The following is a 14,808-nucleotide window of genomic DNA, read 5'->3' as shown; positions in this document are numbered from 1 at the left end:
AGTAATTAACAGAAACGTATTTTTTATTAGCAACTACACATGAAACTGGGAGGTGAAACTTGGACGGGGGCTTGTGTGAGGCGGGAAGGAAAGAACTTGTCAAATTTTGGGGAATGAGAGCCTTCTACTACTAGAGCTGTCTGCAGGGGTGGAGTGAGAGTTTGCACGGACTCTGCCGCCCCTCCTTCTTTGCACTTTGGGTGAGGGGGGTATGGGACTTGGTGGCGGGGGAAGGCGGTTACAGATAGACTGCAGCGGGGCTCTGTCCTCCTGCCTCCGTTCCTGCAGAACATCCACAAGGCGCTGGAGCGTGTCCGTTTGCTCCCTCATTAGTCCAAGCAGCGTTTGAGTCGCCTGCTGGTCTTCCTGCCGCCACCTCTCCTCCCGTTCCATGTATGCTTGGTGCATTTGGGACAAGTTCTCCCGCCACTGGGTCTGCTGTGCTGCCTGGGCTCGGGAGCAGCCCATAAGTTCCGAGAACATGTCCTCCTGTGTCCTCTTCTTCCTACACCTAATCTGCGCTAGCCTCTGGGAGTGTGATGCCAGGCTAGGTTGTGAGACAGTCGCAGATGTGGCTGTGGGAATGGGAAAAAGGGAGTGAATTCCTCAGAAAGATAAATGTAGTTGTGAACAAAGAACATAGTCTTTCTCTGTGAACAAGACCATGCACAGCACCTATCACATGCGCACTCAGGACAAGGTCGAATTCTCGGCCTTCGCATTCAGTGCCTGGGGTCTTGCACTGCAAATCTGAGAAGCGGGGCAGGACACCGGAATTTGTGTAGCAGGCAGACATGGTAAGCCGTAGACTTGTGGCAGCTTAAAACTTTAATAGTAGCACTGGCCTCCTTTCACATTGAAAGCAATGCCAGTCCCTGCTGCCAGCAATCCGGCAAGCAGGAACTCTGCCCCTGTCCCACCCCCTCGCGGCTGTCCCCGGGAAAGATCCCTGTATGCTGCCCCTCTCCCGCCTCCACCGTGTGGCTGCAAACCGGCGGTTACAGTTCAGTAAAGGAACGGGCAAGCAGTCCCAACACTAACATTCCCCTACCTAATTCAAAGCAGGTCACCATGAGCGACATCACCCTGATGAGGATCTCAGACAGTGAGAAAGAAAGAATGCTTCGGGAAAGCCTCCAAAGACCAGGGCTGAGTACTTGATTGTCTCGTGGCGCGGAAACGTTTCATACTATGGAGGACCCAATGAGGCCGCTCTCCCCAGGAACCTGATGCAAAGGCTTTCCAATTACCTCCAGGAGAGCTTCCTCGAGATGTCCCAGGAGGATTTCTGCTCTATCCCCGGACATATAGACCGCATTTTACTGTAGCTGCACTGGCAGGGACTAAACAGTAGAGCGGCTTGGGCAGAACAATCATGCTAAACCGGACATTGTTAGATTTTTTTTCAATAGTTGCACTGCCCAGGACTGAAACGTTAAGCGCCTAGGGCAAACTAATCATGAGAAACCCATTGTTGTTATTCTTAATATTCCTGTTCTGTTAAAAATAAATGTTTAGATGTTTAAAACACTTACTGGCTGATCCTTCCCCAGATTCTGTGTCCGGGTTAACGGCTGGGGACGGTTGGTAGGGGATCTCTGTAGGGGTGATGAAGAGATCCTGGCTGTCGGGGAAATCAGCGTTGTAAGCGCTGTCGACTGCCTCGTCCTCCTCATCTCCTTCCTCATCTTCCCCGTCCGCTAACATGTCCGAGGAACCGGCCGTGGACAATATCCCATCCTCAGAGTCCACGGTCAGTGGTGGGGTAGTGGTGGCGGCCGCACCTAGGATGGAATGCAGTACCTCGTAGAAACGGGATGTCTGGGGATGGGATCCGGCGCGTCCGTTTGCCTCTTTGGTCTTCTGGTAGCCTTTTCTCAGCTCCTTGATTTTCACGTGGCACTGCGTTGCATCCCGGCTGTATCCTCTCTCTGACATGTCTTTAGAGATCTTCTCGTAGATCTTTGCATTCCGTCTTTTGGATCGCAGCTCAGAAGGCACGGACTCATCGCCCCACACAGCGATCAGATCCAAGACTTCCCGATCAGTCCATGCTGGGGCCCTCTTTCTATTCTGAGATTGCACGGCCATCACTGCTGGAGAGCTCTGCATCGTTGCCAGTGCTGCTGAGCTCGCCACGATGTCCAAACAGGAAATGAGATTCAAACTGGCTAGACAGGAAAAGGAATTCAAATTTTCCCGGGGCTTTTCCTGTGTGGCTGGTCAGAGCATCCGAGTTCAGACTGCTGTCCAGAGCGTCAACAGAGTGGTGCACTGTGGGATAGCTCCGAGAGCTATTAGCATCGAATTCTGTCCACACCTAGCCTAATTCGACATGGCCATGTTGAATTTAGCGCTACTCCCCTCGTCGGGGAGGAGTACAGAAGTCGAATTTAAGAGACCTCTATGTCGAACTAAATAGCTTCGCGGTGTGGACGGGTGCAGGGTTAATTCGATGTAACGGCGCTAACTTCGACATAAACGCCTAGTGTAGACCAGGCCTCAGTTTCCTCATATGTAGACTGGGGATATATTGCCAACCTTTGAAGTTCTTATCTTAAAACATTTTAATTTAAAAATCTGAGACAAGCCCCGCTCTTGTTCTTAGGGAGCAGTGAAAATCCACAATATATTTATCTGTAGGTGTCACATACTTCTCATTTCACTGAATTCCAGCAGGTGACCCTAGTCTTTAAGATGTTTTATGGACTCACAATGAGGGATATCCAAAATATGGAGTAGGACACTGAACATTACTTAGGATTTTTTAAAAATTGTATGATAGTGTTTTCTGTAACTTCCATTTCAAGAAGAAACTGTTCTGGCCTCCATAATAACCAGCATGAGCCAGGGAGTCAGATGTTGACCAATGGGTACATTTGTGACATAACCAAACCACCGGGCTGAATGCAGTTTTAATGGAAGTGGCCCTAGTGACCAGCATGCTTATTCACAGACTCTAACCGTGAGGTCTAATTTTCTTTTTTACATGTTGGTACAGTAGATGCAAGTCCTCGTGTTCCCTCAGCTAGAAGGAAACGTGTGGACAAGCGTGCTGCAGTAACGCTACCACGGGAGGAAGTGAGGTACGATAAAGATGCTGAACACAAACACTTATAATTCTTAGCCAAATATATCACTTCATGGCTCTACCTCGCCTGGACCACTGTCACCAGCACCCCTTCTCTGGCCTCTCTGACTTTCCCCCCCACTTCTTCAATCTATCCACTTTTCAGCAGCTAAAATTATCTTCCCCTCCTGCTCTGAAGTTAGCCAAGGTGGCTGCTATGAATGGACAAAGATGTTACAATTTTCTGGTTGTTGACAAATTGGTCATCTATATTCAGAGCCTAGTAATTCAGAAGAAGCCAGTTTAACCTCAGGCTTCCCAGACAAATTCTCCTGTGGCCCAGCACAAGCATATGATGCAGCCATCTGCAGAGATCTTTTTACAAAGTCTAGAATTGAGTCAAAACTCTTATGCCCAACCTTCCAATCTGATCTGCACGGGCAGATCCTCTTGCCCACTCAGAGCCTCATTGAGGACTTCATCTGTACAGGGGTTTCCCCCTAAGTTTCACATTGCAGGATCAGGGCCTTAGCAAGGGAGTCACTACTTCAGTTCCATAATACGTGTGCACCATTATGTACAATGGTTAAAATTGAAAAAAGCCAGTGCCACCAGTTATCATACATTGGTATCAGGAAAATAGTGTACTGTCCCGGATAGTACCCTGCATGTTGGTAAAGCAAAATACATAAAATTCTGAAGCCCTAACCCTAATCTCCGATGCCCTGCCCCAATATTTCTTCCAAACTGAACTGAAGATATAGGGCTAGATTTTTAAACCAGATAGGTACATAATTTATGTGGCTAATATTGGACCCATACTTATTTAGGAATTGTAGTCCCTAATGTGAGACGAGAAGGAAATAGAAGTAGTTTAGGAATTTACAAATGTAAATCTACCAGCATTTACAATTTTTAATACTTTTATTTTAGGGTTATTAAACACATTAATAGATATAATCTAGGCCTGTGATCAATAAAGGATTCAGTGTTTCCCTTCCCTAGCAGTTCTGACTTTGGGTTTTGTGTTGTTACCTAACTGTTGCAGAAAAGCTTTTGGTCAAGTGATGTTAATGTAACACCGACCACTCTGGTAGTCAGCAGGTGAGATTGAACCTGGGACCTCTGGAGCTTAGTGCATGAACCTCCACCGCAATATGCCTATTAACTAAGGCTATAGAGCGGACACTCACTCTCTTGTCTCAGTGCCACTAGATGGGGCAGAAAACCACACCCAGGAGATGTGTGGGTTACAACAACAATGGAGATAAACCTGCACACTTCCCAGGAAATGATAAATGGAACTATGTTTGTTAGAAGAGAATGGGAAGAATTAGCTGGAGCCCAGGTGGGATGGAAAATGGAAGCCAAAATTATTCATTGCTTATTCCAGAATATATTACTTTCTTATATTTCCAAGTTTCCCTTGATTCCCAAGATTACAGAATGGATGCTGGCTGGGAATAGTCATAATAATACTTCAGGGGCTTGCTTAGGTCTTTTTTCCCCAGCTGTGCCATTTTGTTAACAGTATTGATTGTATTAATGATGCTGACACTGAAAAGACTGAAGCAAGACACTAATAGAGTCCATGATACACTGCCAGAAATGCTATAAAAATCAAAGCCCTCAATGCCAAAGATATTGGATGATCCCATTGCATCCAGAATTGCCTTAAAAACAGTTAATGAAAAGCTAAGAGGCACTGAAATACTTAAAAATTATATTAATCCTTGTGGTGCTTTACCATGTACAATGAATACCTACACTAGCTAGCCTGTAAGCCATATCTTGAGCTGTTCTTCTTCGTGTGATTGCTCATGTGTATTCCACAATAGGTATGTGTGCTCACCACATGCACCAGTGCCGGAAGTTTTCCCCCTAGCAGTACCTCTAGGGGAGCGCCCCAGCGACCCCTGGAGTGGTGCTTCCATGGCGCAGTATAAGGGGCGCTGTGAACTCCCCCCACCCTCAGTTCTTTCTTGCCGCCAGTGAAGTGCTTCGGAACTGCTCTGCTCCAGCTTTGCTATAGTTCGTCCCCAAAACTACTTGTTTGTTCAGTGTATGGTACCTGTAGTTAGTTTAGTTTAGTTAGAGCACCCGGGCTGGGGCATGCCCCGCGCCCTGGGTTTTAAGGCGTGCGACACTTGTAGCTGATCTGTGTCACTGAATGATCCGCATGCGGACTGTCTGCACTGTTTGGGGGAAACCCATCTCAGTGATCGCTACAAGATTTGCAAGTCGTTTAAGCCTCGGACCAAGAGAGAAAGGGACATTAGGCTCCAGGCTATTCTGATGGAGTTGGTGCTGACCCTGGCTCCAGCGCACTGCTCCGAGTTGGCACCGGGCACCTGGCTCCAGTCGGCACCGGTCCCCATCCATGGGGCACGCCAAGAAGGCTAGAAAGAGGCCTTCTTCGCCATGGCTCCGGAGTAAACCCAGGACAGAGGCTAGACCCATGTTGGAAAGTCCTCGATCCCAACTGGCCTCTAGGCCTCTGACTCAAGTCAAATGGAGTAGCCCGGTCCATTCGGAGCAGGCCTCCCCGGATGTCCAGATGCCCTCCACGCCGGAGGCCCTGCAGGCGGCCCAAGATGTTATGTCCATGACGGTACCAGGAGCACCACCAGTGTCGGCCCCGCGCTCCAGAGGCAAGCCGCTGCTGGGATCTCCGCAGTCACCCCTGGCTCGGTACTGGTCTTGGTTGAGGGAACGCTCCCGACGCTGTTCGCTGCCCAGGACCATTCAGGGCAAAGTCCACGTGGATTGCCCTCGACGCCCACCAGACTGTCTGGTTGGGTTCCATCCGACTGAGACTCTCGACACCACTCCGCCTTGAGGAGTGAGCACTGACGGGACCGAGGCAGACGTCGCCAAAGGTCCTCGTCTCGGAGGGGTTATCGCAGCCGGTCATGGCATGGTCATCAACATCGTTCCCGTTTGGCATCCTGCTCCAGGACCCTGCCATGGCACTGCCTCCGCAGCCCTGGGTGTCGATCGCCATCGTCCCGCCATCGCGGGTCTTCCTGTCGGAGCCAATCACAGAGCAGCGGTTACTGACGGTACTGGTCCTCCACGTTGGGATCACAGTCCCATGGTCGGCATCGCTCCCAGCACCGCCACTCTTCCCGGTCCGGGACAGCGGCAGGTCGTATGTCAGCCCGGCCTCCCTTCATAGTCATCCATCGATGGGCCAGGCCAGCCAAGCTGAACAACCAGCTCTGCCGGTGCCACAGCAGGTACAGTGGCACCGGGCCCTGTGGCCAGCCCAATGGTACCAGTGGGCACCATGGCCCCCAATGCAGCCCCTGGTGGGGGCTCACTTGGTGGCTGGAGCCTCAGAAGGACCATCGGCCTCCCTCTCCAGACCTCCGAGGAAGGAGTCGGTGGGACGTACATCCTTGTGGTGGTGGACCTGCTGGTGCCGGTGGACACTCAAAGTACCACGCCGGCCTTCTCGCCCTCCCTGGATGAGGCAATTACGGCCCCGCCTCCCTCCGTCCCGCAGGAGGACTTTAGGGCCCACAAAGAACTCTTAAAAAGGGTGGCATCAAGCCTCCACCTCCAAGCAGAGGAGATGGAGGAGCCCTCGGACTTCCTGTTTAATGTGCTGTCCTCTCCATGAAAGGGTGGCAAAAATTTCAAATTCCCTGTGGCAAACACCGGCCTCATTGGCCCCCATCTCTAAGAGAGCGGAATGCAAGTATTTTGTACCCGCCAAGGGACACGAGTACTTATACACCCATCCTGCTCCTAACTCCCTGGTGGTTGAGTCAGTCAACCACAGGGAGCGGCAGGGCCAGGCCTTACCCCGAAAAATAAAGATTCACGGAGGCTGAACCCTTTTGGAAGGAATCTTTATTCATCCTCGAGCTTCCAGTTACGGGTGGCGAACCTCAGGCTCTCCTGGGCCGGTATGAGTTCAATCTGTGGGGCTCTCTGCCCAAGTTCGAGGACTCCCTCCATGAGTGTGACAGGAAGGAGTTCAAAGCACTGGTGGAGGAGGATACAGTGGCTGCCACAGCAACCCTGCAGGCAGCTTCGGATGCAGCGGACACGGCCGCACAGTCCATGGTCTCCGGGGTGTCCATAAGAAGGGCGTCATGGCTCCTGCTCTCTGGGCTGTCCAGAGAGGCGCAGACCTCCCTGAAGGACCTCCCGTTTGACGGCAAAGCTCTGTTTGTGTAACAAACGGGTACAAAGCTGCATGGCCTGAAAGACTCCCGCACGACTCTCCAGACTCTGGGTCTCTATGTTCTGGCTCAGGCTAAACCTGAGTTCAAGCCGCAGCAGACTCCTGCTCAGGCCACCCACCCAAAATACAAGGCCTTTTATAAGAAGTCACAGGACTATAAGAGGCGCCCACAGAGGCAGTCTCGGCCTGCCCCCCAACCTGGGTCCTCCAAGGGCAAGCAGGCGGGGAAAAGGCGGTTTTGACGGGATGCCCGGGGGCGCCCTGCCAGTTCTCATCAGGGATCCACCGTCAATAAAGCTTTCCTTCTCCAATCGGTTGTGTGCTTTCCTCCTGGAGTGGTCGCGGCAGACCTTGGACCAATGGGTCCTCAACACCATCTCCTGGGGCTACACCCTCCAGTTTACTTCCTCCCTGCCCAACCACTCCCAGTCCCCATCCTTCCTGGGGGACCCCTCGCACGAGGCTCTGATTGAGCAGGAGGTGGGGCAGCTCCTGGGCCTAGGAGCGGTGGAAGCAGTACCCGGGGAGTTCAAAGGCAAGGGATACTACTCCCGCTATTTCCTTATCCCGAAGGCCAAAGAGGGGCTCAGGCCCATCTTGGACCTGCGAGGCCTGAACCAGTACATGGTGAAGCACAAGTTCTGCATGGTCTCCCTGGCCTCCATCATCCCCTCCCTGGATCCCGGGGACTGGTACGCCGCTCTTGATCTGCAGGATGCGTACTTCCACATTCGTATATTCGAGGGGCACAGACGCTTTCTCCGTTTTGTGGTGGGGCAGGAACGCTACCAATTTGTGGTCCTCCCATTTGGCCTGTCCCTTGCCCCCAGGTTATTCATGAAATGTATGTCGGTTGTAGTGGTCTACCTCAGGCGCCGGGGATCCAGATCTTCCCCTATCTGGACGACTGGTTTGTCAAGGGCAGCTTCTGGTCGCAGGTGCAGGATCACGTGGCGCTCCTTCGGTCCACGTGCACCACTTTGGGCCTGTTGGTAAACAACACCCCAAATCCACGTTAGTCCCGGTTCAACGCATAGAGTATATCGGGGCGGTCCTGGACGCCTCGTCGGCCAGAGCGTCCCTCCCACCGGACAGGGTTCAAGACCCTGAAGGGGCTCATTGACACGGTCACAAGGTTTCTGGTGACAACAGCCAGAGTGTGCCTCCAGCTCTTGGGTCATATCTCGGCGTGCACGTATTTGGTCCATCACGCCAGACTCGGATTGGCCTCAGAGTTCTCCCACGCCAGAGACAGGATGGATAAAGTCCTCACAGTACCCGAACCAGTGATCGCCTCCCTATGGTGGTGGTCCACCCCGAGAAACATGCTCCAAGGGGTCCCGTTCAGGGGCAGGGACCCGTCGCCGGAGCTGGTGTTGGACCCGTACATGGTTTTTCATAAGGATAAGGTTCAGCTCCGCCCACACCCTTTGTTCCTCCCTGTAGAGGAGTGGACTCACCCCTGCGGCGTCTCCTGCTGGTGACTTCCGGGAATTAGCTCATTCCAGCTCCAGAGCGCCCTCTGCAGGCCGGTGGTCCACCTATCCTCTGGCCCCCGTGTCCCTCCCTGGACCCCAGTGCCCTTGTACCTGGGGTGCTGCCCCCTAGCAGTAACTCCTCAGTCTTAAGGTCTCCCCTCCACAGGGAACCCCCACCCACTATTCCCACCTCGCCTCAGTATAAGGCTACTGCAGTCATTGTCTAGCCCCACGCCCTGGGGAAGTCTACAGTATCAGCCTATTCATCACTGGCAAGGTTGGGTTTGGACCTGCAGCCTTGGCCTACCCCTGGACTGCCCTTCTGTTAGGCCGCAGCCTGGGGCTTTCCAGGCTGGAGCTCCCCAGCTCCTCTACCTTTCCCCAGCCCTGCTCCACTCATGTACCCAGTCTCTAGCTTCCTGCAGCCAGGCCCTTCTCTCTCTGAATGCAGAGAGAGACTGTGTCCTTGCTCCTGGCTCCCAGCCTTTATAGGGCCAGCTGGGCCCTGATTAGGGCACGGCCCAGCTGCGGCTGCTTCCTTCCACAGCCCTCCTCCAGGGCTGTTTTAAACCCCTCAGGGCAGGAGCGGGTAACCATCCCGCTACACTCCCAAAGATGGTCTCCACCTATCACATGGGTCAGGACATTTTTCTACCGGTCCTCTGCTCCAAGCCCCATGCGTCCAGTGAGGGGCGCCACCTCCACACGCTGGATGTGAGACGGGCTCTAGCTTTCTACCTGGAGAGGACTAAGCCGTTCAGAAAGTCCTCGCAACTGATCATTGCCTCGGCCGAGCGCATGAAAGGTCGGCCGATCTCCACTCAGCAGCTCTCCAACTGGATCACTTCATGCATCTGTCCCTGTTATGACCTGGCGGGAATCCCTCCGCCATCAATTGTGAAGGGGCGCTCGACTTGGGCACAAGCCTTGTCGGCTGCCTTTTTGGACCACGTCCCCAGGACATTTGTAGGGCTGCTATGTGGTCTTCAGTTCACACGTTCACTTCGCACTATGCGATCGTCTCCCAAACCAGGAAGGACGCCAGGTTCGGCAGGGCTGTGCTCCATCCCGAGAATTTGTGAACTCCTACCCACCTCCAACAGATATAGCTTGGAATCACCTATTGTGGAATACACATGAACAATCACTTGCAGAAGAAAAGACAGTTACCTTTTCTGTAACTGGTGTTCTTCGAGATGTGTTGCTCATGTCTATTCCACATCCCGCCCTCCTTCCCCTCTGTTGGAGTTGTCTGGCAAGAAGGAACTGAGGGGGGGGGGAAGCGTGCAATGCCCCTTATACTGTGCCATGGAGGCGCCACTCCAGGGGTCGCTGGAGCGTTCCCCCAGGGGTACTGCTAGGGCAAAAACTTCCAGCACTGGTGCACATGGCGAGCACGCACACCTATTGTGGAATAGACATGAGGAACACATCTTGAAGAACACCAGTTACGGAAAAGGTAACTGTCTTTTATCTTGTCAAATCTCACGAGCTAAGCAGGGTGAGCCATCCAAATACTGTCAAGGAAATCAGTGCTGTAAAGAGTTAGTGGTGGAGAGTCAGTAGGCAGTGCTTTTTTTGTCTGGGTCCATACTGAACCAATAATCCAGCATGGTGATCGGCCCTCTATACTGGTGTGAGATTAGGTGATGAGGGTATCTTTGGGATGAGATGAACAGAGGTCCTGACCATTGTGGTTCTTAAAGATCCCAAGATGCTTTTGAAAGGTACAGGGGTATTTATTTCTAGTGCCTAGGCCACATTGCAACGGGGTAAGTACATTCTGCCTATCTAAATATCTCCTGCAGCATCAATGGGATAGAACAGAGGTGGGCAAACTACGGCCTGCAGGCCACATCCGGCCTGCAGGACCCTCCTGCCCAGCCCCTGAGCTCCTGGCCCGGGAGGCTGGCCCCCGGACCCTCACTTGCTATTCCCCGTCCCCCGCAGCCTCAGCTCGCTCCGCCGCTGGCGCAATGCTCTGGGCGGCAGGGCTGCGAGCTCCTGGGGCAGCACAGCTGCAGAGCCTGGCCTGACCCGGTGCTCTGTTCTGCACGGTGCGTGGCTGGCTTCAGCCGGGGGGCACGGCTTTAGCGCCACCAGCCACCGTTGCTCCAGGCAGCGCAGTAAGGAGGCAGGGAGCGGGGGAGTTTTGGGTGGTGGTTGGGGGCGGGGGTGTGGATAGGGGGTGGGGCGGTCAGAGGGCGGGGAACAGGGGGGTTGAATGGGGGCAGTCAGGAAGGAGAGGGAGGATTGGATGGGGTGGTGGGGGGCAGTCGGGCACGGGTTCCGGGGGCAGTCATGGGACAGGGAGAAGGGGTGGTTGGATGGGGCAGGGGTGCTGGGGAGTCCATCAGGGAACTGGGGGGGTTGGATAGGCAGGAGTCCTGGCGGGGGGTGCTGTCAGGGGGCGAGAAGCAGGGGGGGTCAGATTGGGCGGGGCCGGGCCATGCCTGGCTGTTTGGGGAGGCACAGCCTCCCCAACCGTCCCTCCATACAATTTCCGAAACCCGATGCAGCCCTCAGGCCAAAAAGTTTGCCCGCCCCGGAATAGAACATTCTTCACTTCTTGTCCTAAACGGATGGAGAGTTGCTGTGGTGCAAGCAGTGTGCTCCAGCAGTGACTGTGTTGTGTTCCTCAGTACTAGTGAGGTTTTTACAAACCTTCTCCAAATCTGATTACTTGTATTTGTGACCTGCTGCCAGATTTAATCTTGCATAGACACTCACTCCTACATTTAGTACTGGAGAGCGAGCCAGTGCAAGGAGCTGGCTGGTGTGCACAATGAATTGGTAAATGAGGGGGCTTCAGTATGGGCCTTCAGCTTTGGGCCTGTTGCCTTTTGGTACACTTAACTTTGCACTGCTGCTTGTGTTCATTTGGTCCCCAGATAGCAACATAAGCACTGTAATTCACAACAGTGCCTCGCTCCTCTTGGTTACCTTGGTGGATGAGGGCAGATTTTTACCCCTGTATTGTGAGACATTTTGATTTCCTTTGCTATGTAATGTGTAAATATGTTGGCAAAGCTATGAAAAACAAATAAACATGAACTCTCCTGATGGCCCTTCTCATGCTATTTCTGTTCCAGGCAGCCCTTCTTTAAATACTGCTACCAGTGTGGGCGGGCTATAGGGATTCGACTCACTCTTTGCACACGCTGTTACGAGATCTTCACTTGCAGCAAGGCTTGTAAAGTCAAAGCCTGGAATGAGCGTCACAGGCGCGAGTGCTTTGGAACTACAGGTAGGTTTGACTGATGATACCCCATAGAGTGCAGGGAAAGCAAGGCATGTACGTTGAAATACATTGCTGAAGTGTATGGCCTGTTTTTAATGGTATGTTATTAAATAAAGCAAGATAAAATTCATAGCAACAGGTTTAAGTTAATATATCAGTTGACCTTGAGTGGGCTCATACTTATTAAAATGGTTAGATGTAAGAAGCTTGGTATAGTAGCATTAGCATTGATTTCAGCCTAGGAGACTTTTTAAAGGTGAACGGCAAAGCAGAAATAAAAGTTAAGTTACAGTGAGCACAGATTTCTGTGCCTCAGGCACCCAATAAACCAGGTTATATGGGCATTTCAGCACAGAAATAACCTTTTGCTGACCTTTATGCAATTAAAAATGAAAAGACTGTGAAATCCTCTTCTTGGTCCACTGAATCACACAAATACCACGCCTCTCACTTCAGCCCTTGTAATCTGCACTATTTGTATAATAACTATAAAAAAAAACACGCTGATACAAGAAAAATGTTCTACACAGCTGTAGAAGACTTGCATAATGAAGCGATACAAAAAGGCAGACTTGCTGTCACTAGGACAGATGCTCATATATTTGACTGAATGAGAAATCTCTCGAATATGAAGGCACATATATATAAAATGGTGCTGCCATTCTATGACTGAACTACATTTTAGTGGCAACTCAGTACACGACTCTTCCCTCTGGATCTATATTAAACCTGTGGCTTGGGAAAATGCTAGGTCTGTGCTGTCAGAGACTAACAAAATGGAAAAAGTGCACACTGTCACTTGTCGCCTCTAAAGATCCCTTGGATTTTTCACAAGCAAGGTTTAACTTTGTCCTGCTAAATTACAATATGGATTATTAAGTTTTGTTTACTTGCAGTAAATCCCTTCTGCTTTTTTAACAGGATATGATGGTGTTCTTCATATCCGATCATTAAGCTGTTGTTACATTGCTTGTGCTGTTTCTGTATTTCATTCTACAGATGGCAGCTACATTTCTTTTGTTGTATATACTTGGTTGTATATGCCTGTGCTATATATGAAATGTACATGTGTTTGTAGATGCTTTAGAAACCCTGGGGATAAAGGAAGTATAAAATGCTATATCATTACTGCTACTGCTTCAGTGCATGTGGGAGAAGAAGGAAATACGTACGGGAAAGAACACTAATTGCAGTACACATCCCAAACCACCAGATGGCAGTAAAAACTATCAAATAATGTGGTAGGTGCTAGTTGAAAAATCAATACAACACCTTAAACAAAAAGATATTAAAGTTTCCCAATAAGATCTTGACTACAAGAAAACTAAGTTCTTGACCAACCAGTGTGATGCTGACCTTGCTAGAATATGGTCATTTTTTGGCTCCTTCATCATGCTGGCCAACCTACTGTTGCATATTGATCACAGCAAACAAGTCAGGACAGTGGGAAGGACCTCTGCGGAGATGAGACAACCTCTCCTGTGACAGTAATAGTGACCACTTAATGCAAATGAACTTTTTCCTTCCCATGTGAATTCATAATAAAGATGAAAAAGCAACAACAAAAAAGCCATATTCAACCTCATGGATCTTGTTTATGTCTTAAGAAATATGACAGCAGCATGATCAGAAAAATGAAGTGTTAAGACTACAGCTGAGATATGATTAAATAATATCCAGGCAGTAAATAGCAGTGAAGTTACCATTGTGTTGGCTCCAGTACATGTAGCTGTGTTGGAGGATTCTGTTGGACAAAACACAGACCTTCTGCGTTATAAATGCCAAAAATCTAAGACTTCTGCTAAAACTTTCAGGATGATGAGCCTTCAGTCCAAGCTGTTCCCTGAGTCAAGAAGCTACATCTGAGTGCTACATTATAACTGGAATGTCAGTGATGGAAAAATTCTCCTGAATCATATTCCTTCAAAAGCTAAGAAATTCTGGCGTTGGCCATCCCAAACCATTTCTACAAATCCCAGCTATCCTCCTTTTAATAATAGCTGCTTATCATTTTGAAAACAAAATTTGAAGCATGGGTTAGGAGCAATCAAGATGGCGCTCAGCAGAAGTACTTTATGATAGTAGTACTCTGCATATATTCACTTGCTGAGTTGTTGCAAGGGAAAAGCTCCGGATTGGCCACGAGAGGTTTTGTGACTGGCTTGGTGAGCTGTGATAGCTCTATTGTAAAATGCTGCTATTCACCTCATCTTCTCAGAACAGCAAGACCCATCTAGAGACCTACCACTTGACCTTTATTTATGTAACCAAAATGTTGAAACACAAATGGGAAGTTGAAGAAAAATGTCTAATTAAAAGTGATGGAAAATTTTGTGCGTAGCAAAAAAAAGTTGAGGGCCTGGCATCAAAGGACAATGTTAGTCAGCTTCTACTGGGAATCACTATATTGATAAATAATGGTATCGGCTATAAGAGTTAGACATGCAGGGAGTAGCCATCAGACTGTGAAGACAAAATGGTGGACTGGTACCACGACGGCCTTCAAAAGCAGAACAAGAGTAATACAGGCTCTTTGGAAAAGAGCAGAGGACTAAGAAAACACTTGTTCCCAACACAATCGACTGTATGTATTTTATACACACCTGAGGACTGTGGCACATCTTTGGAGCATGTCTTTAACAAATTCTAGTATTTCCAAACCTTTGAAATGGCATGTGTGGGTTACACGTTACAAAGTTGGCTTTTGGCAGATGCATTTTTAATGTATTTGCTACGCCCAGTCAGAGTATAGTGCTGACTATTGTAGATGTTTCTTTTTGAAGGTTTTATTCTGCCATGAAAAATGCTAAAGGTAGAGTCCTGG

General features: G+C 50.2%; 1 protein-coding gene across 7 annotated transcripts in view; it reads left to right on the top strand.

Annotated features, from left to right (window-relative positions):
- The window catches only part of ANKMY1 (ankyrin repeat and MYND domain containing 1), a 64,707-nt gene that overhangs the window by 45,004 nt on the left and 4,895 nt on the right, over positions 1-14,808 (top strand). For 5 of the 7 annotated variants that reach the window (XM_005282480.5, XM_005282478.5, XM_065556060.1 and 2 more), the window contains 2 exons: positions 3,002-3,086; positions 11,836-11,990. In XM_005282480.5, the coding sequence (XP_005282537.2) occupies positions 3,002-3,086; positions 11,836-11,990 (240 nt within the window). Of the gene's footprint in view, positions 1-3,001; positions 3,087-11,835; positions 11,991-13,062; positions 13,227-14,808 lie in introns of those variants that run through there. The other 2 variants (XM_005282483.5, XM_005282479.5) reach the window with 2 other exon arrangements.

This window comes from Chrysemys picta, chromosome 9 (genome assembly GCF_011386835.1).
Source record: "Chrysemys picta bellii isolate R12L10 chromosome 9, ASM1138683v2, whole genome shotgun sequence".
NCBI classification, from domain to species: Eukaryota; Metazoa; Chordata; order Testudines; family Emydidae; genus Chrysemys; species Chrysemys picta.
The sequence above is the reverse complement of the archived record's forward strand: the minus strand, read 5'-3'. Positions and strand labels throughout refer to the sequence as shown.